This window comes from Syngnathus floridae, chromosome 17 (genome assembly GCF_059516105.1).
Source record: "Syngnathus floridae isolate MCC-2025c chromosome 17, RoL_Sflo_1.0, whole genome shotgun sequence".
Taxonomy (NCBI): Eukaryota; Metazoa; Chordata; class Actinopteri; order Syngnathiformes; family Syngnathidae; genus Syngnathus; species Syngnathus floridae.
This window is the reverse complement of record NC_142429.1, coordinates 1779916-1807233: the sequence shown is the minus strand read 5'-3', so window position 1 is coordinate 1807233 and position 27318 is coordinate 1779916. Positions and strand designations below refer to the sequence as shown.

Genomic DNA, 27318 nt, shown 5'->3' with positions numbered 1-27318 from the left:
CATGAGCCACATCCTCAGCCGCTGTATGCGTGGTGGAAGATCGTCTAGGTGTCGTGAACCCAGGAGTGGGACCAATGGTTTATGATCCGTTTCCACGTGGAAAGTAGAGCCAATGAGAAACTCTGCAAAGCGTTCACATGCCCATGTTGTGGCCAACGCCTCTTTTTCAATCCGCGCATAGCGCTGCTCTGTAGTAGTAAGGGCGCGTGACGCGTACGCAACCGGTCTTACTTTTCCATCATGTTTCTGCAGAAGCACTGCTCCTAATCCATATGAGGAGGCATCAGCCGATACCACTGTCTCTGCGTTTGGGTTGTACAATGCAAGTATTTGTTGTGTCGTAAGTTCTTTTTTGATTTCTTCAAAAGCTTTTTGTTGCTGCAATCCCCATGTCCACATGTTAGTCTTCTTGAGTAGATCTCTCAATGGCTTTGTTTTGTCTGTTAAATGTGGTAGGAATTTCCCCAGGTGATTAACCATGCCGATTAAGCTTCTGGTTTCAGTGATGTTTCTCGGCTCCCGCATGGTGGACACTGCTTTCACCTTGTCTGGATCAGCACTCACTCCTGAGGCTCTCACAATCTGCCCCAGAAATTTTATTGTTGACTTGGAAAACATTTGTCATTGAGTGTGACGCCTGCATCCTGGAGCCGTGTTAGTGCTGCATGAAGTCGCCTGTCATGCTCCTCCTGCGTAGCTCCTAGGATAAGCACGTCATCCATCTGGCACAAAAACACCCTCCAATCCATCTAGAATTTGTGACATTCTCTTCTGGAAGTGCTCAGGTGCGGACGATATTCCAAAGCACAATCTGTTATAACAGAATCTCCCGAAAGGCGTAATGAATGTCATCAACAGAGACGAGCCTTTCTCTCTGCACAGATTTATTTAGTTCAGTGAGGTCAGAGCATATCCGTACTTTTCCGTTGGGCTTGGGCGCCACTACCATTCCGGCACACCATTCGGTTGGTTCCTCCACCTTACTGATGACGCCTTGTGACTCCATTCTGGCCAACTCCTCCTTCACCTTTGGAAGTAGTGGCAGCGCAACACGTCTTGGCATAGAGATTGAGAATGGCACAGCATTGGGTTTCAACACAATGTTGTATTCTCCTTCCAATTTCCCTAATCCATTGAACAGGTTGGGAAACTGTTGTTTTACTCTAGCTTTTGAGTCGAGAGTCACTGTATCAAGCCTAGCTACTAACTTCAGTGCATTTAGTGCTGGCCGTCCTAATAGTGGGAATCCTAGGTCTCTCACGACATAAATGTCTTGCATTGTTTCCTTGCCATTTTTGTGGAGTTTAGTGTTGAATTTTCCTTCCACCATTAAAGGTACATTTCCTGGCCCACGCACAACTCTGCTGACGTGCTCCAGCTTTGCCAACTGTCCGTTGTAGAGTTTTGCTGGTATCGCCGTGACATCGGCGCCAGTGTACATTTTAAATTTTGTGTCTGTGCCACCCATTGATATTGTTACAATCCATGGGTCATCATTTTGGCCATTGCTAAGTGCCCCTAAAAATAAATCATCACTCTCTTCTGTGACATTCATTTCATGCACCATTTTTGTGCGGCACACCTTGGCATAATGTCCTCTTTTCTTGCACAAATTGCATGCTGCTTCTCTTGCTGGACATTGTTGTGGATTGTGTCCTTTCAAATCGCCACATTTCCCACATTTTGTCTGTTTCGGGGTCTCTGAGAACGTCTTTTTAACCATTGTCCTCTTTTATTGCCCTCCCGTACTTTTCCAGCTGGTGGCAGTGTTGGCTCGCTGACGCTGTTTCAGGCTGACGCTGTTGAGTTCAGCGCTTGCTGCTTCCATGTTAAAATTCCTTTTCAATATTTCTTCTTGTTTCTTTACTAGCTCACTCTGACGGCACTTTCTCATGGCCCGCTCTAGAGTCAAGTCCGGGTCTAGCTGCAATTGTTCTGAGAGTTTTTTGTCTTTTAATCCGACCACCAATCTGTCTCGGATCCTTTCTTCATGCAACGCACCGTAGCCACAATGCTCCGATAGACAGTGAAGTGCAGTAATAAAACTGTCCACAGTTTCTCCCGCCTCTTGCTGTCGCATATTGAATTTGGCTCGTTCAAAAATGACATTTCTTCTTGAAATAAAGTGTGCATTTAGCCTTTCCCTCACCGTTCCATAGGCGGTCATCTCTCTGTCGGTCAATCTTAATGACGTGAGGATATCCTCACCCATTGTGTAGTTTAAGGCATTTACCTGGTTTCCCTCAGGTTGTGTTTCCAGTCCGGATGCTACTCTGAACCTTTCAAAGCGCTTTATCCACTTCGGGCATTCCTCTGGCTTGAACGTGAATTTCTCCGGTGGCGGCACATGGAAACTCTCCATGCTTGCGTCTCCTCACCGTCGTGCACACGGACCTCACCTGCTCTCCCTGTTGTGAGGCCTCCAACTCCGTGGTATCCTCCTTTTAGCACCACTTCTGACGCCATGTTGGGTTATCTATTAATTTATAATTAATAGTAATACGTTGAAGAACCAGACGTGAGACGGTAATAGGATTGAACAGTCAAAAAGGGTCCCCCCTCGTTTATTCACCCCTCAGGAATACCCTCTAATCAAACCTTAAGAGAGTTACAGTTACTCCCGCCGTTTGGCCACTCAAAGTGTCAACGGACGCGGAGCAATGCGAGTCTGTGCTAGGTGGGAAAAGAGGTGTAATTTTTTGCCGTGTCCACCAGAGGGAGGTAATTCCCCGCCACAGCTTCACTGGCAGCTTCCGAATGTCTCCCCGAGAGCTTGGAAGTCCGCGTGGGGGGAGAAGTGGGCTGTGCAAGGTACCAGATGGAGCTGGACGGTCACCGGCGCTGCTCATCGTGCGCGCGCGGCCCGATGGAAGTCAAACAAGGCTCCGTGATCTCATCCGCGGTGCTTATAACGTGCGGATCCGCTCGGCTGGAGCTATTTTCGGCAACCCGGCGCAAGCGCACGGCCTCCCGGTGGTCCTGGGCGGCGTGCGTGAGTGCACCGGCCGCCGGAAGTCGAATGAGGCTCCGCGATCTCATCCGCGGTCTTATATAGTGCCGATCCGCTCGGCTGGAGCTTATTTCAGCCACCCGGCGCGTGCGCACGGCCTCCCTGTGGTCCTGAAGTCGAATGAGGCTTCAGGCGAGGCCCTTCACCACTTTCACCCCTCACTATCAGCAGTAATACTATTCTCTCATCAGACACCTTCAAGTTCCTGGGAACCACAATCTCTCGGGACCTGAAATGGACCGGCCCCATAGACTCTGTCCGAAAGAAGGCCCAGCAGAGGCTGTACTTCCTGAGACAGCTCAAGAAGTTCAACCTACCGCGGGAGCTGCTGAAGACCTTTTACACTGCCATCATCCGGTCTGTCCTCTGCACCTCCATCACTGTCTGGTTTGGATCGGCCTCCAAACAAGACAAGCACAGACTGCAGCGGACAATAAGGACTGCAGAAAAGATAATTGGAATCAACCTCCCATCTATCCAAGACTTGTACCTGTCCAGGACCAGGAAACGTGCAAGTAACATCTCAACAGACCCTTCACACCCAGGTTGCAGCCTGTTTGAACTACTCCCCTCCGGACGCCGTTATAGAGCTCTGTACACTAAAACCAGCAGACACAGCGACAGCTTCTTCCCCCAGGCTGTCGCTCTGATGAACTCACACCACTCTTAGAGTCTCAGAGTCATTACTGTGCAATAACACACCGCTTTCCACACCTTTTTTTGTCTACACTGTTTGTACTATGTGTCCTCTCTGCATCCATTGCAGCCTGGTCATCCTAGAAGAGAGACCCTCCCATCTGTGGTCTCTTCTCAAGGTTTCTCATTTCCCCTAGCTGGAGTTTTGAGTTTTTCCTTGCCCTCTTGGGAGTTTAAGATCAGTTTAAGATCAGGGGATGTTTGAGAATATCTTTCGTTTTTCACATGTCCTGAGTGTTGTTGTTAGTCACCTAAATGTTGAACAGAGGCTGTGATTTACCGAAGTCAAATTCCTTGTTTGGCACGCTCAAACATGGCGAATAAAAAACTCTTAAATCTTGAATCTTGAAACCCGCCTCGGTCCAGTTTCCAAGCCTCTGCACGTTGTAATTCATTTAGTTAATCCTGTCAACATTTTTGTTAAGAGTTCACCACCAACACAAGGCGTATTCAAAACCAGCTGCTATCTGATTCACCAGCTTATACTCATCCGGTACTCCTCTAGGAACACCAATGGCGTATATGTAAGTTTGATCAGCCACGCCCTGCCATTCGGTGCTTCGCTTCGTTCTCGGCCAGGACTCGGTCACTACGGAGTTAGCAAAAGATGTTAGATCATAAGAAGACATTTGTATCAAATGAACAGGAAGCAATAGGGTTACCAAAGCGCAAATTCCAAAGCTGTTTAAAGGCAACCTATCATAAAGTTTGTTACTATTACACCAAAACCAAATATCACTACGACCAATAGGCAAAAAAGGGGCAGTGACATTAATCATGGACCCACACCATGCAGTAGCTAGGGCGCCGAGCTTCTCACCGCTACCAGGTAATCTAATGCATGTGAAATCACCCTTAGCTATGTTGGAAGAAAAAAAGGGTTTACGTTTTGTCATAGAGGCAACGGGGTAAACCTTATCCCATTTAAAACAATCATGAGTGGGTGAAATGGATGAGTTTAACATTAAAACAACAGGACACCTCGGAACTATATTTGCAGGTATGATTTTCAAAAGAGGTCTTGGACCCATACATGCAATGCAACTGGTGTTAGCCATCTTTGCGGCTTGCTCAACCATAAGAAGCCAGTTGTTGGTTTGACCGCTTATTCCCGTGGAGGCTAAAAAATAGCTGTCTACATCAGTGAGGAGCACACTTGTGATTTTTGCTTGTGCTGACATGGCGTAATTATTTATAACGGGACGGTCCGCGATCGACATTGTTTTGTTAATGCAAATAGCAATAGGAAAGTGAGGATCAATTCCAGAGGACCAAGCCCACAGTTGAAAACCCCAACAGGAAGTGTTAAACAAGGTGGCATTTGGAGGACGAATTTGACCATCAGGGAGCGTAAGAGTCAAAAGGAGGCTTGTGCCCTGATTCTTCAAAGTAACTCGTCTGGCGAAGAACACAGCCTCTTCACTGGACCCAGAGGGCCAATAATCTCGCGTTTGTGGGGTGACAAGGGTGCCCCGGACGGTGCTAACCGGGTGGCCAGTTAAATACCACCAGTATCCGAGCCATTCACCCCCAGTAGTGGGGCGACCATTTTGAAAACCTTTCAGACTTTTCAAAGGTAAAACAATAGAAGAAGACGTATTAGGGGCCACAGTAAACATCAACAAATTATTGTAACTCCAGGACAAAAGCCATGGCACGCAAGTTGGAACGCGGACGGTTTCTGGAGTACAAACAACATGATCAAAAGGGGATTTAGTGTTGCGCTTATGTCTAGCAATTTTTCCCCATGAGCCATATTGATTCGAATCAGTATTGGTAGTTGCCTGAGAGAAGAGTATTCGAGGCTCATGGTACTCTGCCAATAAAATAACCCCTGAAAAAAGTATAACAATAACACAAACCAGCAAAAACAACCAAAAGCACATGGTAGGCTTTGCACAGGCTACGGCCCGATTAAAGCAGTTTACGAATGACTCTCTAATGCTCATGTTTTAGATCTCCTCAGAGTCAACACCCTGAGCTTCGGGTTGGTGTCTTGGAATACTCTTCTGCTAGCTTTCGTGTCAACCCTGGATCTTGGCACCAGGATCAGGCACTATTACCAGACTTTGCTCACCTTCCTTACTTAGGTTGGGTCTGCGGAGATCACCTTTTTGCAATAAGATAAATGAATCCACGTGTTGCGTTCGGCTATTTTCAAAGCATTAGGTGCCGTGAGTAGTACCAAAAAGGGACCTTCCCACTTGGGTGAATGCCAATTCTTCCTCTTGATACTCTTGATCAAAACCCAGTCTCCCGGTACCACTTTTGGGTCTTCCTGTGGAGACATGGGTTCATCATCAGTGTTATTGGTTTGATTCTTCTGACGTTCCAACATTTTTCTCATGTAATCAGCTAATGAGGCTTCCTCGGGGATCTACCATGTGTCCTTGAACTGAGGAAGCCTGTAAGGTCTTCCAAACACAGTTTCATAGGGAGTTAGACCTGTTGTACTTGTAATATTTATGTACATTTTGACCAGGTCTAAGCACTGAGTCCATGGTCGTTTGGTTTCTTCCATACATATTCGTAATCTGTTTTTTATAGTTGCGTTAGCCCTCTCAACAAGGCCAGCTGACTGTGGATGGTAGGAACAATGGTTCTTTAAATTTATTTGGAACATTCTTCCAATGTTATGCACTATTTGATTCACAAAATGTGGACCATTGTCGCTGTAAACTTTTTCTGGAATACCATACCTTGGAATGATGTCTTTGCATAAGGATTTTGCCACTGTGAGTGCATCAGCATGTTTGGTGGGAAATGTTTCTACCCATTTAGAAAATGCATCTACTATGACTAAACAATATTCATTCCCTTCACACTTATTTAATTGTATATAATCCATGTGTATTATCTGAAATGGATACAGTGGAGTCGGGAACTTCCCTCTCCGAGGTCTTAAGTTTCCTTGTGGGTTATGTTTAGCACAGATCAAACACGCTCTGCAAAAGTGTTGTGAAAAAGCTGCAAACCCGTATGTTGTATAAATAGCCTCAACTTGTTTCACCATACCCCCCGTCGAGACATGGGTGACCCCATGACTCGAAATAGCAGCCCATTTGAACAAGTTACGAGGCAAGACAGGTTTGCGCAAAGGTCAAACAAAGAACATCAGTGTTTTTAGTTGCATCCCGTTTTTCCCAAGAGAGTCGTTCCCGGGAGGGGCTCTGAGACTGCATGTCAAGCAACACATCAGGGGAGATCGAATTATGATCAGTGAGAGACGAGAGGACATGGAGCAGCCCTTCTGCAGCGGCCTTAGCGGACTTGTCAGCAAAAGCATTACCAAGAGAGACAGGATCAAAGCTTGCAGTGTGAGCAGCACATTTGCAAACCGCCACCTTTAAAGGTAGCTGGACAGCATCCAAAAGTTGAGTTAGTAATGCGGAATGGGTGACGGGCTTCCCCGTAGAAGTTACCATACCCCGGTTGCTCCACTGCTGAGCAAAAACGTGCACTGTAGCAAAAGCATACTGACTATCAGTCCAGATAGTGACGGATTTGTTTGCAAACAAGTTGCATGCCCCAGTTAAAGCAATGAGCTCAGCGGCTTGCGCTGACATATAGGATGGCAGATTAGCAGCTTCCAAAACTTCGTCAGCAGTAACAATGGCATACCCAGTAAGGGTCACACCAAATTCATTTGTCTTAGAAGACCCATCAACAAAAACCACATGACCATCTGGCAGAGGCGTATCTCCCAAATCAGGCCAAGCCCTTGCTGCTGTTGTGCAGCATTGACACAATCATGGAATTCACCGTCGTCAGGAAGGGGAATGAGAGTGGCAGGTTGAGTGTCGTGCATCTTTCAACGGTCAGGTGCGGCTGAGACAGCAACGTAGACATGCAAGAAAGATGACGTGCAGGCGACAGAAAGGTCATATTAGTCCGTAGCAGAAGAGCTGAGACAGCATGAGGAACTTTCAGTGTCAAAGGATGAAACAACACAACACCAGCACTGCTCTCCACAGCCATGGAGGCCGCCACCACGGCCCTCACGCATGGTGGGAGAGCACATGCAACACTGTCCAGTTTAGAGGAATAAAAAGCAATAGGTCGCAACTTTGAGCCATGTGATTGGAGCAAAACAAAGGTCATGTAATGACCTTTGCAGTCAACAGTTTGGACAAATGCCTTATCATAGTTGGGTAAGGCCAGAGTGGAGCTGGAGACCAAAGTCTGTTTGATCAAAACAAAAGCATCCTCAGCTTCAGGTGTCCATTTTAAGTGAGTGGACATTGAGATGTCTTCCACATACATCAATTTGGACAGAGGAGCAACAATTTGGGCATAATCAAGTATCCAGCACCTACAATAACCTGTGAAACCCAAAAAAGACATCATTCGTTTCTTTGTGAGTGGTTTAGGAGCTTGCAAAATAGATGTTTTCCTGCTCTCAACTATAGTTTGACCTTGGGAACTTAGATTGTGGCCTAAATATTTAATTTCAGTGGACCACAGTTGAAGCTTGTTCTTGCTGACCTCACTTGCCAAGTGATGCAACACTGCAAGCGTGTCTTCCTGGCAAGAGGCAAAATCAGGAGATGCTATTAAAATGTCATCAACATGGAGCAGGATTTGACTTCCCATCGGCGGGACAAATTTAGCCATGCTGGCTGCCATCACCTGCGAGTAAATTGTTGAGCTTTCACAATACCCTTGTGGTAACCTTGTAAAGGTGTACCTCGAGCCAGCATATGTAAATGCAAACCAAAACCAACTCTCTTCTGCAATAGGGAAAGGGAAAAAAGCATTGCTAATGTCAATCACTGAAAAGATTTTCGCATCAGATGTCAATGAATTCAACAAGGTATGAGGGTCAGCGACACAGCATTGTTTACAGCCTGCAAGTCTTGCACCATTCTCCACCCCACAGAACCCCCTTCTTTACAGGGAAAATTGGAGTATTGCAAGGAGAATCCGGGCAAGAAACAATGACACCTGCTTTTAACAAATCAGAAATAACAGGTGCGATACCCTGTAAGGCATCAGGTTTTAAAGGATACTGCCTCACACAAGGGCGGTATTCAGTTCTAGGTCTTATGACAACAGGAAGCGCACCTTTCACTAAACCAACGTCAGAAGGACCCGCAGACCAAAGATGACTTGGGACCTCAGCGAGGATGTGCTCGTCATCAGACGACACAAAATCTCAAAATGAGGGTGTTTGCTCAACACAAGGATCAGCGTGGATTCCACCAATAAATGACAGGTCTCGAGTCATATTTTGTTTAAAGAGCTTGGTGGAAGGACTATAAAAGGAGTCAGGATTAACCTGAGTCCAGTCAGAAGCTGCCAAGGCATCACCAGCCATAAATCCCAAACTTTGCCACGTCTGTAGAGAGAGATGTGGAGCGGAGTGGGAGACATGTAAAACTTCTGAACAGCAGGGGGAGCAGTTTGTATGACTACACAAGCACGGCTTTCACCATCATGTAGAAGGAAAGACGTCGTCAAAGAGGCAGGTGTAGCAGCCTCAAGCATGTTCTCGTAGTCGTGATCAGGACCAGGTGTGTCTTTATGCCACATGGTTATGTGTAGTTTATCGGCTTCCGTTGCCTGTTCAGGCCAGTGCAAAAGGGTGGCCACACGGGCCAAAAGAGGGGAACAAAATTCCACCACTTCTGCGTCAGCCAAATCCAATGAATAAAAATAGTAGCAGTGAAATTGACCAAAAACCTGCACCTGGTGTCGCCTTTTGACAACAATTTGATCGTTAAGAGACACAAGGGAAAGCCCAAGGGCAGTGAGAGCATCTCTACCTAGCAAATTAATAGGGCAACTGGGCATCAGCAATATGGGAATGCAACAACTTCCCCCTTCTGGGTCCTGTATCCAAACTGGTCGAGACTGGGGAACTGGGGTTGCCAGCCCATTTGCTGCTCTCATCCAAAACGATTTACCATTTTCTCGCATGTCTCCAGGTATGTCACGACATGTGGTCACACACGCCCCTGAGTCACCCAAAAAAAGTTATTGGAGTCCCGTTTACCATTAGGGTTATCACGGGCTTCTCAATATTGTTCATCAACAAATCTTGAATGTTCACATCTACATCAACAGGGGGAGCTGTGGGCAAGGCAGTTGTTTCAACTGTATTTTGACCGTCGGCTAGTCATAAGGGGGGTTTACTCTCGTCCCCATGATTACCCGGGCAGTTTCTTGCTATATGGCCTTTTTTCCCACATGACCAGCAAATAGGAGGTTCAGCATTGTACCGTTTTGACTGACCTGAGGCAGGTTGGCCATTTCTTTCATAATTGGGATAACCACGACTGTACCCCCCGCTACCTTTGCCACGGACTTTGTTACGACCACGCCCCCCTAGGCTTGGTTCGAAGGTCCTATTTTGATAGAACACTTCAGACTGCTCTCCTTTAACTAAAAAAATGGTCCCTGTTTTCCCTTTCTCTTTTGCTCTTTTTGAATTGACAACTTTTTCGGCGTGCATAGCATGATCAATGAACTGTGGAAAGGTAGATGTCGGGAAAGTGATCATATGTTTTGTGATCCAGTTTTGGATTGCTGGTCGCGAATTTGCATGTAGAGCATTTTTGAGTTGTTGCTCATAGACATCAGTTCCATGCTCCAAGCCACTATTGGCTTTGAACACTCTTTCTAGTCTGTGTCTAAAGTCTTCAAACAACTCATCTTCTTTTTGTTTGGTTTGGCCAATGTCTGTGTAATTTGCTCTACGTTCGAATTTTATTTTTATCCTGCCCAATAGTTGGTCAATTTCTGTTTGTAACGGCCCCCCTTGACATTCCAATGGACGGCCCTGAAAATCAAAAGTATTCCAGGTGCCTTTAACGCCTGCCCAATGTTTGGTTAAGGTTGCCATGAAAACCTGTTGTACTTCATCGCCTCTCAAATTATAGGAAGAAATGAGTTGTCTAATGTCGATACAGTATTGATCAACATCCTCAGAGGGCAACGCTATACCTTCAATTGCTGATTTTATATCAGCTTGGGTCCATGTTCTGTATACCAAAATTGTGGGTCCTCCATCATCATGAGGATTGGCCACTTGAATCATCGGGTATGCGTCAGCCGAGGGACCCAACTTTGCACGGCTTCGTGTCAACATGCCACGAGCAGAATCACTATATTCAGGAGGATGGTCTGTGCTTGGTAATGTGGGGTACAGAGACTGTATAATTTGATCATTCTTCTCATCGTCATTCATCACATTGTCAGCTTCGGTTCTCAAGCGAGCCCTAGCTGACACTGTCTCATCATCTTCCTGTCTGTGCAACAGCAAGGTCTTTTTTATCTTTTCTTCGTCTTCCTTATCTTTCACTTTCCCTCTCATCAGCCCACATTTTCTCTTCTCAGCTTCCAATTCCCATTTTACTATTAGGTGATATCCGTCTTTATTCTTCTTTGCGCCACATTTAGCATCAATTGATTGCTTTAGGTTATTCAACGAATTCGATTTCAGCTGACCATCAAATTTGTAATCGGTTATCCATTTATCAAGATATTTTATATTTTAAGGGTCGACCCCTTCCATCAATTTCCAATCTTTGCATTTTAATTCATATTGGGGTAGCGGCTTTTGTTTGCTATTTGATTTTCCCATGGTTAGTTTTTCTAAATTTCAGAGTTGGCAATTCGAATGGCACCTACAGTGTCCTAAAGCCAACTTTATTCACAGGACAGTGGTTAAATGTTCGATGTGTGGTGAGACTCCTTTCACCTTCCCGGAGGAAGCGGAGAGTCCTTGCATCTGCGTCCACACAAAGCCACTGTTTACAATCCTGTGTGTTTATATAGAGGAGAGCTCTAATGAGATCACTCTCAGTCAAACCATACACACACAATGCGCACTTTTATCGTCTCACAGGCAAGCAGGGGAGTCCGCCCTCCCGTGGATTTTAAGAAACTCTTCAAGTTAGGAGGCCCTATGACACCTCAGCGAAATTTAACTGTTCTGAACACCTGTACTTCTATTAGGAAACAGAGGAGTCCACCCTCCCATGGAATTTAACTGAATAAGTCAGGGGACTCCATCATCCCAACGGAATTAAACTGTTTCTAATTGCACTTGATAGGGTCTAGAATTGTCAAGGTTTTAAGTGACCACTTGTCACTGCACATTCATTAATCAATATTCATACTCACAGTCTGCCGGTTCTTTTCCTCGGATGATCTCGTCAACCACTCCGGCGTGCAGCCGACTTGATCGAGACAGCCCCTTGAAAAGGGTTTCTTTATATGCCTTGGCCAAGGACTTGTCTTGTGTCGAACAAGTCAGCCGAGCGCCTTCCGGTCTGAAGAAATCCCGGACGAGCCCCCAATTACTGTCAGGTATTTTCTCTGACTGAATATCTGTATAAAAGAAAAGGATCAGCAGACAAAACAAGTGAGGCAGAATATTGAGTTTTTTCTCGCTAGGAGTGCATCCAGATTTACAGCAATCTGACTACACTAAAAATCTGTTTGCACTCTTTGCTCTTTTTATTTGGAATGCCCTACCCACAATGTGAGATTAGCCCCTAAGGAGGTGGGGAGAAGGCGTGGACTTTTTCTCATTAGAGAAGAAACGAGATTCTATGTGAAACAAGAAGTCGCAGACAAGACGTCATGAGAGCAAGGACAAAATGCTATGTGAAACAAGAAGTCGCAGACAAGATGTAATGAGAGACTAAATAGAGTGCAAGGACAAAATGCTATGTGAAACACAAGTCACAGACAAGGCGCCATGAGAGAAGAATGCAAGGACAAAATGCCATGTGCAGACATCAACGAGAGTGAGCTATCAACAACTTTCTTGGATTCCCAGAGGTGTAGAAGATCAGGAAGCTCCAGACAGCATCGTTTGACTTGTTGTTGACTGGTGAACGTCTGCAAGTCGAAACAGCAGGCATTCTGTGCAATAATCTTATTAATAAGTACTCATTAGGGAACGCATGATAACATATATATACAATTTATTTAACAGCGCCGGCCGCCGGAAGTCGAATGAGGCTCCGCGATCTTATCCGCGGTGCTTATAAAGTGCCGATCCGCTGAGCTATTTTCGGAAACCTGGTGCGTACGCACGGCCTCCCGGTGGTGCCGGGCGGCACGCGTGAGTGCGCCGGCCGCCGGAAGTCGAATAAGGCTCCGAGATCTCATCCGCGGTGCTTATAAAGTGCCTATCCGCTCGGCTGGAGCTAATTTCGGCGACCTGGCACATGCGCAAGGCCTCCCGGTGGTCCCGGGCGGTGTGCGTGAGTGCGCCGGCCACCGGAAGTCGAATGAGGCTCAGCGATCTCATCCGCGATCCTTAAACAGTGCCGATTAGCTCGGCTGGAGCTATTTCTGGCCACCTGGCGCGTGCGCACGGTCTCCTGGTGGTCGTGGGCGGCGCGCGTGAGTGCGCCGGCCGCCGGAAGTCGAATAAGGCTCTGCGATCTCATCTGCAGTGCTTATAAAGCGCCGATCCGCTCGGCCGGAGCTATTTTCGCTCACCTGGCGCGTGCCCACGGCCTCCCGGTGGTCCCGGGCGGCGCGGGTAAGTGCACCGGCCGCCGGAAGTCGAATAAGGCTCCGCGATCTCATCTGCAGTGCTTATAAAGTGCCGATCCGCTCGGCCGGAGCTATTTTCGCTCACCTGGCACGTGCCCACGGCCTCCCGGTGGTCCCGGGCGGCGCGGGTAAGTGCACCGGCCGCCGGAAGTCGAATGAGGCTCTGCGATCTCATCCGCGGTGCTTATAAAGTGCCGATCCACTCAGCTGGGGCTATTTTTGGCCACCTGGCGCGTGCACGCGGCCTCCCGGTGGTCCCGGGCGGCGTGCGTGAGTGCGCCTGCCGCCGGATGTCGAATAAGGCTCCGCGATCTCATCCGCGGTGCTTATAAAGTGCCTATCTGCTCGGCTGGAGCTTATTTTGGCCACCCGGCGCATGCGCACGGCTTCCCGGTGGTCCCGGGCGGCGTGCGTGAGTGCGCCGGCCACCGAAAGTCGAATAAGGCTCCGCGATCTCATCCCCGGTGCTTAGAAAGTGCCGATCCGCTCGGCTGGAGCTATTTTCGGACACCCGGTGCGTGAGCGCACGGCCTCCCGGTGGTCCCGGGCGGCGTGCGTGAGTGCGCCGGCCGCCGGAAGTCTAATGAGGCTCCGCGATCTCATCCACGGTGCTTATAAAGTGCCTATCTGCTCGGCTGGAGCTATTTTTGCCCACCTGGCGCATGTGCACGGCCTCCCGGTGGTCCCGGGCACCGCGCGTGAGTGTGCCGGCCGCCGGAAATCGAATGAGGCTCCGCAATCTCATCCACGGTGCTTATACAGTACTGATCCGCTCGGCTGGAGCTATTTTCGGCAACCTGGCGCGTTCGCACGGCCTCCCGGTGATCGCGGACGGCGCGCATGAGTGCGCAGAACGCCGGAAGTCGAATAAGGCTCCGCGAGGCATCCGCAGTGCTTATAAAGCGCCGATCCGCTCGGCTAGAGCTATTTTCGGCCACCCGGCGCGAGCACACGGCCTCCCGGTTTCCCCGGGCGGCGTGCGTGAATGCGCCGGCCACTGGAAGTCGAATTAGGCTCCGTGATATCATCCGTAGTGCTTATAAAGTGCCGATCCGCTCGGCTGGAGCTTTTTTCGGCCACCTGGCGCGTGCACATGGCCTCCCGGTGGTCCCGGGCGGCGTGTGTGAGTGCGCCGGCCGCCGGAAGACGAATAAGGCTCTGCGATCTCATCAGCGGTGCTTATAAAGTGCCAATCCCCTCGGCTGGAGCTATTTTCAGCCACTTGGCGCGTGTTCAGATTGTGATTATGAGGTCAAATGTGATGAAGCATTCACAAGTATTGATTATTGTTATCGTGTGACTTGTGATGTCCCACAAACCCCAAAAGAAGCTTTGAGCTCTTCTAAATCAAAGCAATGGGCCACAGCTGTGAAAGAGGAAATGGAGTCTCTAATAGAGAATGATACTTTTACTTTGACGAGCAGGTTGCAGTCAAGTGGCAGGATTAGACTATAAGCAGTGGGCCAAAGCTATGAAAGAGGAAATGGACACTCCAATAGAGAATGATACTTTTACTTTGACGACTTTACCAGATATGTAGAAAAAGGTTGTAGTCAAGTGGCAGGATTAGACTATAATGAAACCTTCTAACCAACTGCTGATATGACTTCTGTTCCTATTTTGATGCAGCTTGCAGTACAGTACAATTTAGTGGTACATCGGATGAATGTTAAAACAGAAGTTCTCCATGCTCTACAGACTGTGTGATTTACATGGAGCAGCCTGAAGTGTTTGAGGTTAAATCTTAAACAGGAGAGAAACTAGTGTGTAAGCCCAATAAGTCACTGTATGGTTTGAAACAGTCAGGACGAAACTGGAATAGGATGTTACACGATTTCCTTATTGAAAATGGTTTTGTTCAAAATATTGCTGACTATTGTGTTTACTGTAAAAATGTTGGAAATGACAGATTCCTGTTGATTATTTGGGTTGACGATTTTCTTGCAGTGAGTAATGTTGTGAAGTGAAGGAAATGTTAGGGTACAAATTCAAAATTAAAGATCTTGGGAAAGTAAGACATTTCGTTGGCAATGATTTTACCCAGACAAAAGCAGAAGTCAAAATGAATCAAAAGAGGTATATCACAAAAATTCTTGGCAGGTTTGACAAGAGTCAGTGCAAGCCAAGGTCAACACCATGTGAAATGAAATTTAGATTTTACAATGATGATTTACCTACTGATGCTGTAAAATATTGTGAAGTGGTTGGAAGTACGATTTATGTAATAACATCTACTCGACCAGATCTAAGTTTTGTTGTTGGTAAATTATCCCAATACTTGTCTGAACTTAAAGAACAGCACTGGGTGGCCGCTAAACATGTTCTGAGATGTTTGAAATGTACTCTGGACCAGGAGTTGTGCTATAAAAAGCAAGACGTAAACTTGAAGCTTGTTGCCTATAGTGATGCAGACTGGGCAGCTGACCAGAATGACCGGCGCAGTGTTCCTGGTTACTGCTTTAGTTTGTCCGAGGCTGGGGCTATTGTTTCCTTGAAATCTCAGAAACAGCCCACAGTCGCCTTATCTACCTGTGAGGCCGAATACATGACTCTGTCTACAACAACTAAAGAAAGCTTATATCTGGTTAACCTATTGAAAGGAATGGACAATACTTTGAACTTTATACCTGTGACTGTTTTTGAGGACAATCAGGGTGCTATTGTTCTCTCCAAAAACCCTGTGTGTCGACAGCGATACAAACATATTGACATCAGATACCATTTTGTTCGCTCTGTTATTTCAGAAGGCAACATTCTTCTTCTCTATTGCCCTACGGGTGATATAGTGGCCGATGTTTTTACTAAGTCTGTTGATAAAGTCAGGATGGAGAAATTTGTATGTTTTCTATTTAGTAACTGAACTATGGACTATGGATATGTCATGTCCCCAATTGACCCTGTGACCCAGTGAGTGTGGGTGTGGTTACACACCTGTGTGCAATCCATAAATGGCAGCAGCTCATTCACAAAGGTGATCACATGCAGGCCAAACCAAATTCATGTCTCTGCCTTATTTTTGTCCTCCGTATTTATCCGTCTGCACCGGCTCTTACCGCGATGGCTGGGCCAAAAATAGTTCATGTATTATATGCTTATAAAAAGCATTTAGATTTTTGATGCTCCAGACAGTTATTTCTTTTTTGGGGGAGGGGGGGGGTCAATATGGCTCTTTGAACATTTTGGGTTGCCGACCCCTGATCAAGGCGGTCAAAGACACGCTCCAGACAGACAGGTCCGCCAGGAAGTTAACCCAGAATGAAGCCAAACAGTACCACATCCATCAAGGTTTTGTGGTTTGCTGCAGAATGTGCACAATATCAGAGCAAATCTTTAAAGAAAATGATCAGAGAGCAACGGCAGCAAGACGCGCCAGCGTTCGCTCACATCCAATTCGCTCCAATATATTTACTGTTACAGTCAAACCTCGGTTTTGGAATGTCCCGGTTCTCGAACAAATCGGAATTCGAACGAAAAATTCGAGATTTATTTGCTTCGGTTGTCAACAAAATTCGGCGGTCGAACCTCGCGAGATGAGCCGAAAGGACCCGAGAAAATCGGACTGCACGGCCCGGATGCAGACTGACTCCGCTCGTTATTGTATTTTCGTTACTTTGAGGATTGTATTAAACCCCAATCATGCCTCTAAAGAAAGCAAGTGGGAGCAGTAAAGCCATCCTGAAACACAAAGATGCTCTTAAAGCAATGCGACAGATAGTGCCCGGCGCACTGCGGTTGCCCGATCGGACCAAATTAAGCTCCCTGCGCCCTGAAGTCCACTTAAATTTTGGTTTGTACATTAGGATTTTCTAAATTTCAGCGACGGCTCTGTCACAATAATGCAGTGTTGCCGTCGGCGGTGTCCTAAGGTTGCGCGTTTGGTGGTGCGCTGCAGTTGCGTGATCAGACAAAATAGCGCAACTTAAAAAAAGGCTTAAAAAAGGTGCTTTGTTTTAGTCTTGGAACGGATTAAATCTTTTTCCATTATTTGTAATGGGAAAAATAGATTCAAAATTTGACCGATTCACTTCTCGAACCGCCTTCTGGAACGGATTGTGCTGCGCTGAGACGGCGCTGCGCCGAGTTGGCGCTGCACTGAGATGGTGCCCTGTCGGCGGAGCGCGCGGGCCGTTTTAGCGCAGCGCGCGCACCCTCTCGGCACAGGGCCCTCTTGGCACTACGTCTTCTCGGTGCCGGGAGGGCGCACGTGCGTGCTGCGCCGAGGCGGCGCAGTGCCGAGTTGGCGCTGCGCCGAGAAGGCCGAGAGGGTGCCGCAAGGGCGCCCCGAGGGTGCTGCAAAGCCTAGAGGGCACCCCAAACGAGCGACACCCTCATGGTGCAGCACCCTCATTGCGCGTAGTCCTCTCGGCGGAGCGCCAACTTGGCGCGGCGCCTTGTCGGCGGAGTGCGCAGGCCCTTTTGGCGCAGCACGCGCACCCTCTCGATGCGGGGCCCTCGTAGCAGTAGGCCCTCTCGGCGCCGAGAGGGCGCGCGCGCGTGCTGTGCCGAGACGGCGCTGCGCCGAGTTGGCGCTGCACAGAGACGGAGATGGTGCCACGAGGGTGCTGCAAAGGGTGCCGTGAGGGCACCGCGAGGGCGCCCCAAAGGGGCAGCGCCCTCATTGCGCAGCACCCTCATGGTGCGTAGTCCTCTCGCCGCAGCTCCCACTCAGCGCGGCGCCCTGTCGGCGGAGCGTGTGGGCCCTTTTGGCGCATCATCGTCTCGGCGGAGCACGTGAGCTCTCTCGGCGCAGTGCCCACTTGGCGAAGCTCCCTCTCGGCGCTGTGCCAAGAGCGCTACGCCGAGTGGGCAATGAGCCGAGAGGGCACAAGGGCTGCACCGAGAGGATAATGTGCCGGGTCTCGCCGTGGCGTCCTCTTGGCACGGTGTGACGCGGTGCCGCGCTCGCAGCTCGTGCACCCTCTCGACGCAGGGCCCTCTTGGCACAGAGGGCCCTGCACCGAGAGGGTGCTGCACCGAGAGGGTGCGCATGCTGTTAGTGCTGCGCCTAGAAGGCGGGCCCAGGGTGCGCCAAGATGCCGCACGCGTGCTGCACCAAGATTGCACTGCGTCGACAGCACAGGCACGCTGTACCGAGAGGGCACTGTTCTGACAGGTCAAGCGTGCTGCGCAGAGTGTGCGCTGCACCCAGAGAATGTGTGTGCGCTGTGTCGGGAGGGCACGGTGTCTAGAGGGCGCCGTGCTGCACCAGGAAGGCGCCACGCTGCTCCGACAGGGCACCATGTCACGCCGCGCTGAGAAGGCGCCGTGTTGCGTCAAGAGTGTGCCGCTCTGATAGGACACTGCGCTGAGAGGACGCCGCACCAACATGGTGCAAACTGCGCAGAGAAGACACGAGCGTTGCGCGCGCTCCGCGCTCTGCGCTGGCAGAGTGGGCCGAGGGTGTGACGCGCCGAGAGGGCGTTGCGCTGAGAGGGCACCGTGCAGAGAGAGTGCTGCGTCGCGCCGAGAGAAAGCTGTGTTGCGCCGAGAGATTGACGTGAGGATGCTGAAAGGTTGCCGCGCTGAGAGGGCGCCCTGCTGCGCCGCGCCGAGAGAGAGCCGCGCCAATAGGGCGCCGCGCCATGGTGGAAGGGTGTCGCACGGCGCACCGCGGTGCACTGCCGCAGCGCGTTGCAGCGCGGTGCAGCGGTGCAACGCGATGCAGCGCGCTGCAGCGCGGTGCAGCAAGGGGCAGCGCGCGGCAGCGTGCTGCCGTAAGGTGCAGCGCAGTGCAGCGCGGTGCACCGCGGTGCAGCGCGGTGCAGCGTGGTGCAGTGCGTTGCAGCATGCAGTGCCGCAGCGCGGTACAGCGCGGTGTAGCACAGTGCAGCACGGTGCAGCGCGATGCACCACGGTGCAGTGTGGTGCCCTCTCGGCGTGGCGCCCTTTCTGCGCCGCGCCCTGGCGCGGCAATCCTCTTGCCGCCACGCAGGGCACTATCATCGCGGCGCCCTCTCACCGCGTTGTCCTTTCAGCGCTGCGCACATTCGCCACCACGCCGAGGGTTGCGCACTGCGCAGAGAGGGCTTTTGCCGAGAAGGAGCAGCTCCCTGGCAGTGCGACGCCTTCTCACGGTGAGGCCCTTTTAAGGCAGCGTGGCCCGCTTTCGTTATGGCACCCTCTTGGCGCGGCGCCTTTTCGGGGATGCGCCATCTTGGCGTGGCGCCCTTTTGGGAAGGCGCCCTTTCCGGGCGGTTCCTTCTAGGCGCAGTGGTCTCTCGGCGCAGTGACCTCTCAGCACAGCCGGCAGCCCTTTTTGACACGACGCCCTCATGGCGTGGCACACTTCTGGCCCCCTATCGTTGCAACTTCTTTGTGCAGAGTTCTCTGGGCGCGGCTTTTTCTTGGTGCCCTCGCGCTACCCTCGTGGCATGGCACCCTCTTGGCGCGGCTGACTCCAGGGATGAGAACGGCAAGTGTGAAAAACCACTGAAAAGTAGCTGTGGTTCGAGGTCCGCATGACTCAATTGGGGAGCCACATGCCCCATTGAGGAGCCGCATGACTCCATTGGTGTATTTGAGTGGACAATGTTCCGTGCCTCCATTGTTGAGGCAGCCGACCTGATGTGTTGCCATAAGGTTGTCGGTGCCTGTTGTAGCCACAAAACCCGAACCCGATGGTGGGACTTGGCAGTAAGGGATGCCGTCAAGCTGAAGAAGGAGTCCTATCAGGCCGTTTTGGCCTGTGGGACCCCAGAGGCAGCCGACAGGTACTGGTCGGCCAAGTTGAACGCAGCTTTGGCAGTTGCTGAGGCATGGGAGGAGTTTGGCCAGGCCATGGAGAATGACCTCCGGATGGCTTCGAGGATGTTCTTGTCCACCATCCGGCGTCTCAGGAGGGGGAAGCAGTTTACAGTGGAGATGGCTTGCTGCTGACATCAATTTGGAAGGTCGTGAGTCAAAGGAGAGAATACTTTGAAGACCTCCTCAATCCACCAACAACCCTTCCACCAATCTCTGGTCTCGAAGCCACTGAGGTAGTTAAAAAAACTCCTCGGGGCAAGGCCCCAGGGGTGGATGAGATCCAGCCGGAGTTTTTAAAGGCTCTGGATGTTGTGGGGCTGTCATGGTGGACACGCCTCTTTAGCATTACGTGGACATCGGGGACGGTGCATCTGGATTGGCAGACTGGGGTGGTGCTTCACCTCTTTGAAAAGGAAGACCAAAGGGTGTGGACCAACTACAGAGAAAATACTCCTCAGCCTCCCTGGTAAGGTCTATTCAGGGGTGCTGTAGAGGAGGGTCCGTCGAATCACGGATTCAGGAGGAGCAGTTTTGCAGACAACGTGATGCTTTTGGCTTTTTCAAGTTGTGATCTCCAGCTCTCACTGGAGCGGTTCACAGCCGAGTGTGAAGCGGTCGGGATGAGGTTCAGCACCTCCAAATCTTAGTCCATGGTCCTCAGTCGGAGAAGGGTGGAATGCCCTCTCCGGATCGGGAATGAGATCCTGCCCCAAGTGGAGGAATCAAGTATCTTGGGGTCTTGTTCACGAGCGAGGGCAGGATGGAGCGTGAGATTGACAGGTGGATCGGTGCAGTCGGCTATCGGCTGTAATGTACCGGTCCGTCGTGATGAAGAGAGAGCCGAACCAAAAGGCAAAGCACTCAATTTACCGGTCAATCTGTGCTCCCGCCCTCACCTATGGTCACAAGCTATGGGTCGTGACTGAAAGAATAAGATCCCAAACGCAAGCGGCAGAGATGAGTTTCATCCGCAGGGTGTCCGGGCTTTCCCTTAGAGATAGGGTGAAAAGCTCGGTCATCCTGGAGAGACTCTGAGTAGAGCCGCTGCTCCTCCACGTTGAGAGGAGCTAGATGAGGTGGCTCGGGCATCTCATCAGGATGCCTCCTGGATGCCTCGTTGGGGAGATGTTACGGGCATGTCCCACCGGCAGGTGACCCCGTGGACTCCCCAGGACGCGCTGGAGAAACTATGTCTCAGCTGGCCTGGGAACGCCTTGGGATCCCCAGGGATGAGCTGGACGAAGTGGCTGGGGAGAGGGAAGTCTGGGAGTCCCTCCTAAAGCTGCTGATGGATGGATGGATGGATGGATGGATGGATGGATGGATGGATGGATGGATGGATGGATGGATGGATGGATGGATGGATGGATGGATGGATGGATGGATGGATGGATGGATGGATGGATGGATGGATGGATGGATGGATGGATGGATGGAAACTTAATATTTTGCAACATATATACAAACACATATCTTGTTATCAAAGAACTCACTACCTTTTGGAAATGAATTGTGAAAGACAAATTATAAAGTTATAATTAGCATATAAATCAAAACATGTGACAAAATATAAAAACTGAAGTACCTTACCACAGTTGTACTAAATTCATTTTGTCTTCACTTATAAATTAGTTGACTGGTTCTTTTATCACAGAAAAATCGTTTATGTAGTTTTACTTACCTGACATGTTTCGGCGTGTATTTTTGCCTTCATCAGAGTGTCACTGGTGTAGGTGTTTTTATCAGCTGATGAATGAAGGTGTGGCTCACCTGTCAGATTTGACAGGTGAGTCATGCCCTCTCCTGTCCGTTCACCCCTCCAGAATGCTGCTCCAGGTGGTAGAGAGCAGGAAAGCTGCCTCGTCCGTGTTGATGGTCCTCAGGCCCCGCTTGCGGATCTCAATGGCCTCCCTGATCCAACTCTGATGTTTGTTTTTTTCGGTACGGATAAGTCTGGCCTCCTCCCAGGCCATTATGTGATTTTCCTTTTTGCAATGGTCGGTGATGGCTGACTTGTAGTGTTCCTGTTATGCTTGTTCTTTTTTTTTCCTCATTTGTTTTGTTGCTGTCTCCCTCTCACACTCCTTCTTGTGTTTGTTTTTTCTCGTAGTAAAGTACCTCCCGGTCTCCCCGATGTACGATTTATTGCATAATTTGCATGGGATCTTGTATATGCAGTTGCATTTATTTTGCGTGTGTATTTTATCCTTTGGATGAACCAGTATCTGACGGAGTGTTGTGTGTGGTTTGACCGGGGTGTTTATGTTGTGTTTTATCAAGGCTCTATGGATGCGTTCCGTAACCCCTCACGTACGGAAACGTCACCATTCCTCTGTGTTCTATGGTACTTGTTTGTTTTTTCTTTCTCCCTGTGTTGTATTGTTTTTGACCTGTCCTTCACTTTTAGTTATTGCCACTGTGGATACTGACACCTTTTAAGTGCGTGTTGTATGTGTTTTTCGTCCTGTGTTCTGTCATCCTGGTCCGTGATTATCGTTGTACGTTCGTGTAATGCTCTGAATACTGACAGTTTGTGGATAGTGGGGTGTTAAGATGTCCTGGCCAGGTATTGGTCGGTGTGTGTGGGTTTTCTGTGTACTTTTATTTTTATATCTCTGTTGTCAGTGTGGTGTATGTTTATGTCTGGAAAGGCTATGGATTGATCCGTTTCCTCTTCGTAAGTGAATTGTATGCTGCCAGTGGTGTCTATGTTGCTGAGATGGTATGTGAGGTGTTGTGTATGTCCTGTTTCCACTTTTTCCAGATAGCCGTTATAGTGTTCCCATAATGTGGGTCTGTATTCATCCAGGGCTGTTGAGTTCGTTCTGTTGCAGGTCCTCCATGAAAAAACTGCACATGGTGGCAGACTGTGGATTTCCCATGGGGAATCCTTCTTTCTTTCTGTAAATTGTGTTTCTAAATTGGAAGTATGTGGAAGTGGCAATGAGATGGAGTAGCTGAAGGATGTCCTGTACTGTTTGAATGATATCCTACAGGTAATCTAACAGTACACTGTTAGATTTGTGCACTTTTTGAGTGTCCTGTCTGCTAATAATCTGTCATGCGTATGGTGGCCTGTGTGGGTGTTTTTGTGGGTGTTTTTGTGAAGAGTGAAATAACCTCATTTGACATGAACATTTCATGTTTTTGTACTTTTATGTGGTTGAGTTCTGTGGTGGGATGTTTTGACTTTTTGCAATGATCATCTGAGTCCCAGTAATGGTTTTATTACTTCTGTGAGTGATTTTGAAAGGTTGTATGATCCTATGCTGTCTACAATGGGGCGGAGAGGTGTACCTCGTTTATGGATTTTAGGTATACCGTAGATCCTGGGAATGATGTTTGCTGTGGGTAATAAGTGATTGTATGATTGGTTTTGTATTTTATTTTCAACGAGTAATGGTTTAAGTCACCAGTGTCAAACTCAAGGCCCGGGGGCCAGATTTGACCCGCCACATCATTTTATGTGGCCCGCAAAGACAAATTGTGCATCAAATCCGTGTGTCATTTCTAGAATTGCAAATTGTCTTCACTTTTAATAATATCTTTGTTTTGTTTTTAATATTTGACCAGTTTTTACTTGTCTGATTTGAAAACGAGTTATTGGTTAATTTGTTTTGAGATTTTACTGTATATAATTTTAGGTGCTCATACATTTAATTGGGTTGACAGTCATAATAACCCTCCGAAAGAAGCTATGACTACAATGCGGCCTGCAAAATAAAAGAGTTTGACACCATTGGTTTAAATATAGGGTTAGGGTTTCAAAGTAGGGTTTCATACTAGAGTTAGGGTTTCAAAGTAGGGTTCAAAACTAGGGTTAGGGTTCTAAACATGAGTTTAAAGCTATGGTTAGGATTTCAAGTGCCATCGGACCGCTAAAAAGTGTACATCCGCTCTCCTGGTGCTTTTTTCTGCCACCTCGCGCGTGTGCGCGGCCTCCCGGTAGTCCCAGGAGCGCGTGGAAAAGGCACAAAGTGCCGTCGGAACGGAGAAGAGGCGGATATGCTCTAAGTGCGACTGACGGTGTATTGACTTGGCGAGGTAATTCCCCACTACATCTGCAGCGGCAGCGATGAAAAGTCTCCCCGAGCCCCCGGAACTCTTCGCGGGGGGGAGATGCGTCCCGTGCGAGGTACCAGATCGCGCTCCTCGGTCAGCAAAGCCGCCTTTGTTGGGCTAGCGGCCCGCTGGAAGTCTAATAACGCTCCGTGATCTCCGCTGCGTTTCCTCGTCAGTTTTTCAACGAGGCGAAACTCGACGCATTGCTCTCCGTAACTATCTCGTAATAGTTGTACTAAGTTCATTTTGTCTTCACATATAAATTAGTTGATCGGTTCTTTTATCACTGAGAAATTATTTAGGTAGTTTTAATGCCCGGGGTGAAGAACGCCGTTTAAAAGAAGATGGATTTTTTATTCTTTTTGAGATTGGACCAAAATCTACTAAGATGAATTTCCATAGTCTTCAAATTGGACTTAGCAAAGGTTTAGTTGCATTGTTCCACAGGAAAGCAGCATTCAACGTGCTTCAAGTTATCTGATCACATTCGAGGGCAAGTCAGCCAACCATGGAGAAGACAGCTGGTTGAGGAAACAGGACAGACTCTGCAATTCCAGTGCTGGGGTCACGGGCCAACAATTAAATGCTGAATCACACTACACTACATTCCTTAGATAGGCAGCGGTGCTACAGTTCCAAACCCCCTCCCTTTAGTGCAGCAATGCCTCTGTAACCAGGGCAACCAAAACATTAAAATGAGGAAGGACTCAGAATTGATGAAGATTGCAACTGAGCTTCCTTTCTCTATCATTCTCCTCGTGAGTAAACCTGTCCTGGTTTTCTTCTCTTTGTTCCAGCGTGTGGTTTAATGTCTGATGGTACTTAAACCTGACAGGCAGTGATGTCCCCTGCCCCCCCTCCCCGGATGAATTTGTCTGTGTCACCTAACTGTGTTACAAAAAACATTGGGGAACGCTGCTCTAGAGTACCTTATTCATTATTTAATTTGAGCTATTTTAACCCTTGTGTGGTGTTCGGGTACGTGGTACCCGTTTTCATTTTTTATTAAAAGAAAAATGATACCATGAATTAATTTTTCAACTGAGACTCACTGGCTTTGGCTCATTTTCTGTGAAGAACATATATCAGAATACATATTTAATGACCACACACCATACAGCACCCCTACACATTTCTATTACATATAAGATGTCCACTGGACCCTGGGCTAATAGAAGTGTAGAAATTGATGTTCTGTGTACCACACGTACACACACAAATGCACACGCACCGACAGACGCGCACACACGCACAGCAGGCCGAGAGAGGAGGAGGACAAAGTGTAGGTACACAGAACATCAGTGGGTCTAATGTGCGAGAAAATGAGAGTGGACAGTGTTGACAACCAAAGTTGCAACCTTGTGTGGGAACCATAGGTGCAGAAACACAAAAGAAACAGTTCCATTGTTTGTCAACACTGTCTGCTCTAATTTTCTTGCACATTTGACCCTTTGTCAATCTGCTACAAATTGGAGGCAGGACACTATAATAACTTTGCCAGTGTGGTTTCTTATCACATTCGATCAATATGACCAAAAGGTACTCTGCGCACAGGGCCTTTGAATTGATTTTGGAAGAGAGTGAAGTTTTTGATTATGATGTGGAGGGAGAGAATTCAGAAGAAGGGGTTTCAGATTTTGAGGATCACATTTCTGAAAATTTAGTCTGAAAGTGACTCAGAAGAAGATGATGAAATTGAGCATCAGCCAGTTCCAAAACAAACACGAGCCACAGGATCGGGCTGTCAGAACAAGCCAATCAGCATGGAGCAAGTAAGGAAATATGGATGGAAAAAAATTCTGGTCTAGCCAAGAAAAGAGCCACCCCGCAAGACTGCCAATGTGATAAGGATAAATGCAACCAGGGCCAACACGGATGGCAGTTACTCACACACAGGACATCAAGTCTTCTTTTTAGCTTTTCATCCCAGATTCCATCCAGGAAATTATTCTTGACTGCACTAATTTAGAAGAAAGACGTGTTTTTGGAGAGAGGTGGAAGGTAATGAACCAAACCCTCCATTGTAAAACGAAATGTAAAAAAGAACAAGTGACTCAGAAGAAGATGATGAGATTGAGCATCAGCCAGTTCCAAAACAAACACGAGCCACAGGATCGGGTTGTCAGCAGCCAGCCCAAGGACCAAGCAGTCAGCAGCCAGCCACAGGCCCAGAACAAGCCAATCAGCAAAAAAACAAAACAAATGTAAAACATAATAAATGGATGACTGCTCCTCAGTTCTTCACTGTATATTTGAACTGGAGGTCACTTATTCTACAGGTGGGCGCATTAAGCATCCAGGGATTACTAGCACCCCCTGTCATAAGGCTGGAGATTTTTTCTGTTGCCTCCTTTGGGTCTCTTTCAAAGCCATTTGTTCATCTAAAGAAACACCAAGTTACAGACAGATGACAAAATACACTAGATATTTTGCAGTGGTAACTGCACTGAACAGAACTTGTAGGCCCTGCAGCGCATAGTGAATACGGCTGGTAAGATTATTGGTGCTTCGCTCCCCTCCCTGAAGGACATTTACACCTCCCATCTCGCCCGCAAGGCTACCTCGATTGCCAGAGATGTGAGTCACCCGGCTCACTCTTTGTTTGACCTTCTGCCCTCTGGGAAGAGGTACAGGAGCCTGCGCTCCCGCACCACCAGACTCGCCAACAGCTTCTTTCTCCAGGCTGTTAGGGCCCTGAACTCGCTTCCCCCTTCTGCGTAGCGTGCGGCACTGTTGCGCTATTTTCGGGAATGTCTGCTGTACGCGCACTTGCTCCTTTTTTTTTTTTTTTTTTTTGCTCCTCTTATTTATTTATTTATTTATTTGTTGTGTTATTTATTCATTATTTATTCAACGCGCTTTGTTATACTTGTTTACTTGTTTGTCTGTTGTGAGCCATGTCTTGTCACCGTGGGATAGGGGGAACGAAATTTCGGTTTCTTTGTGTGTCTTTGGCATGTGGAGAAATTGACAATAAAGCTGACTTTGACTGACTTTGACTTTGATATTATATACGTCAGCTTAACTACAGAAATTAGTTAATATAGCCACATTGTTTGAACGATCAAACAGCGACATAGAGACAGACAGTTCAATCTAACTGCATAACCTGTCAGCATAACCGTGTGATTATGCAATCCTCATAGGAGGCAAGGCACGAAGTTGCCTGTTCCGAGCGACTTCTCTAGTTTCAACATACCTATAAAAATTCAGCGATTTTGGTTCAAAATGATACAAAACTACTGAAATTGAAAAGAAAATGACTTTATAATACAAATAATTGATTTTTT

General features: G+C 48.3%; 1 protein-coding gene across 1 annotated transcript; it reads right to left on the bottom strand.

The window, feature by feature from the left end:
• Positions 1–655: 655 nt before the first annotated feature.
• LOC148383161 (uncharacterized) lies at positions 656–17841 on the bottom strand. The gene is made up of 6 exons (XM_088358175.1): positions 17601–17841; positions 17401–17521; positions 17257–17327; positions 4351–5387; positions 920–1027; positions 656–700 (listed from the first exon to the last, which is right to left on the bottom strand). The coding sequence occupies exons 1-6, from the start codon at positions 17839–17841 to the stop codon at positions 656–658; spliced, it is 1623 nt and encodes a 540-aa protein (XP_088214301.1).
• Positions 17842–27318: the final 9477 nt, after the last annotated feature.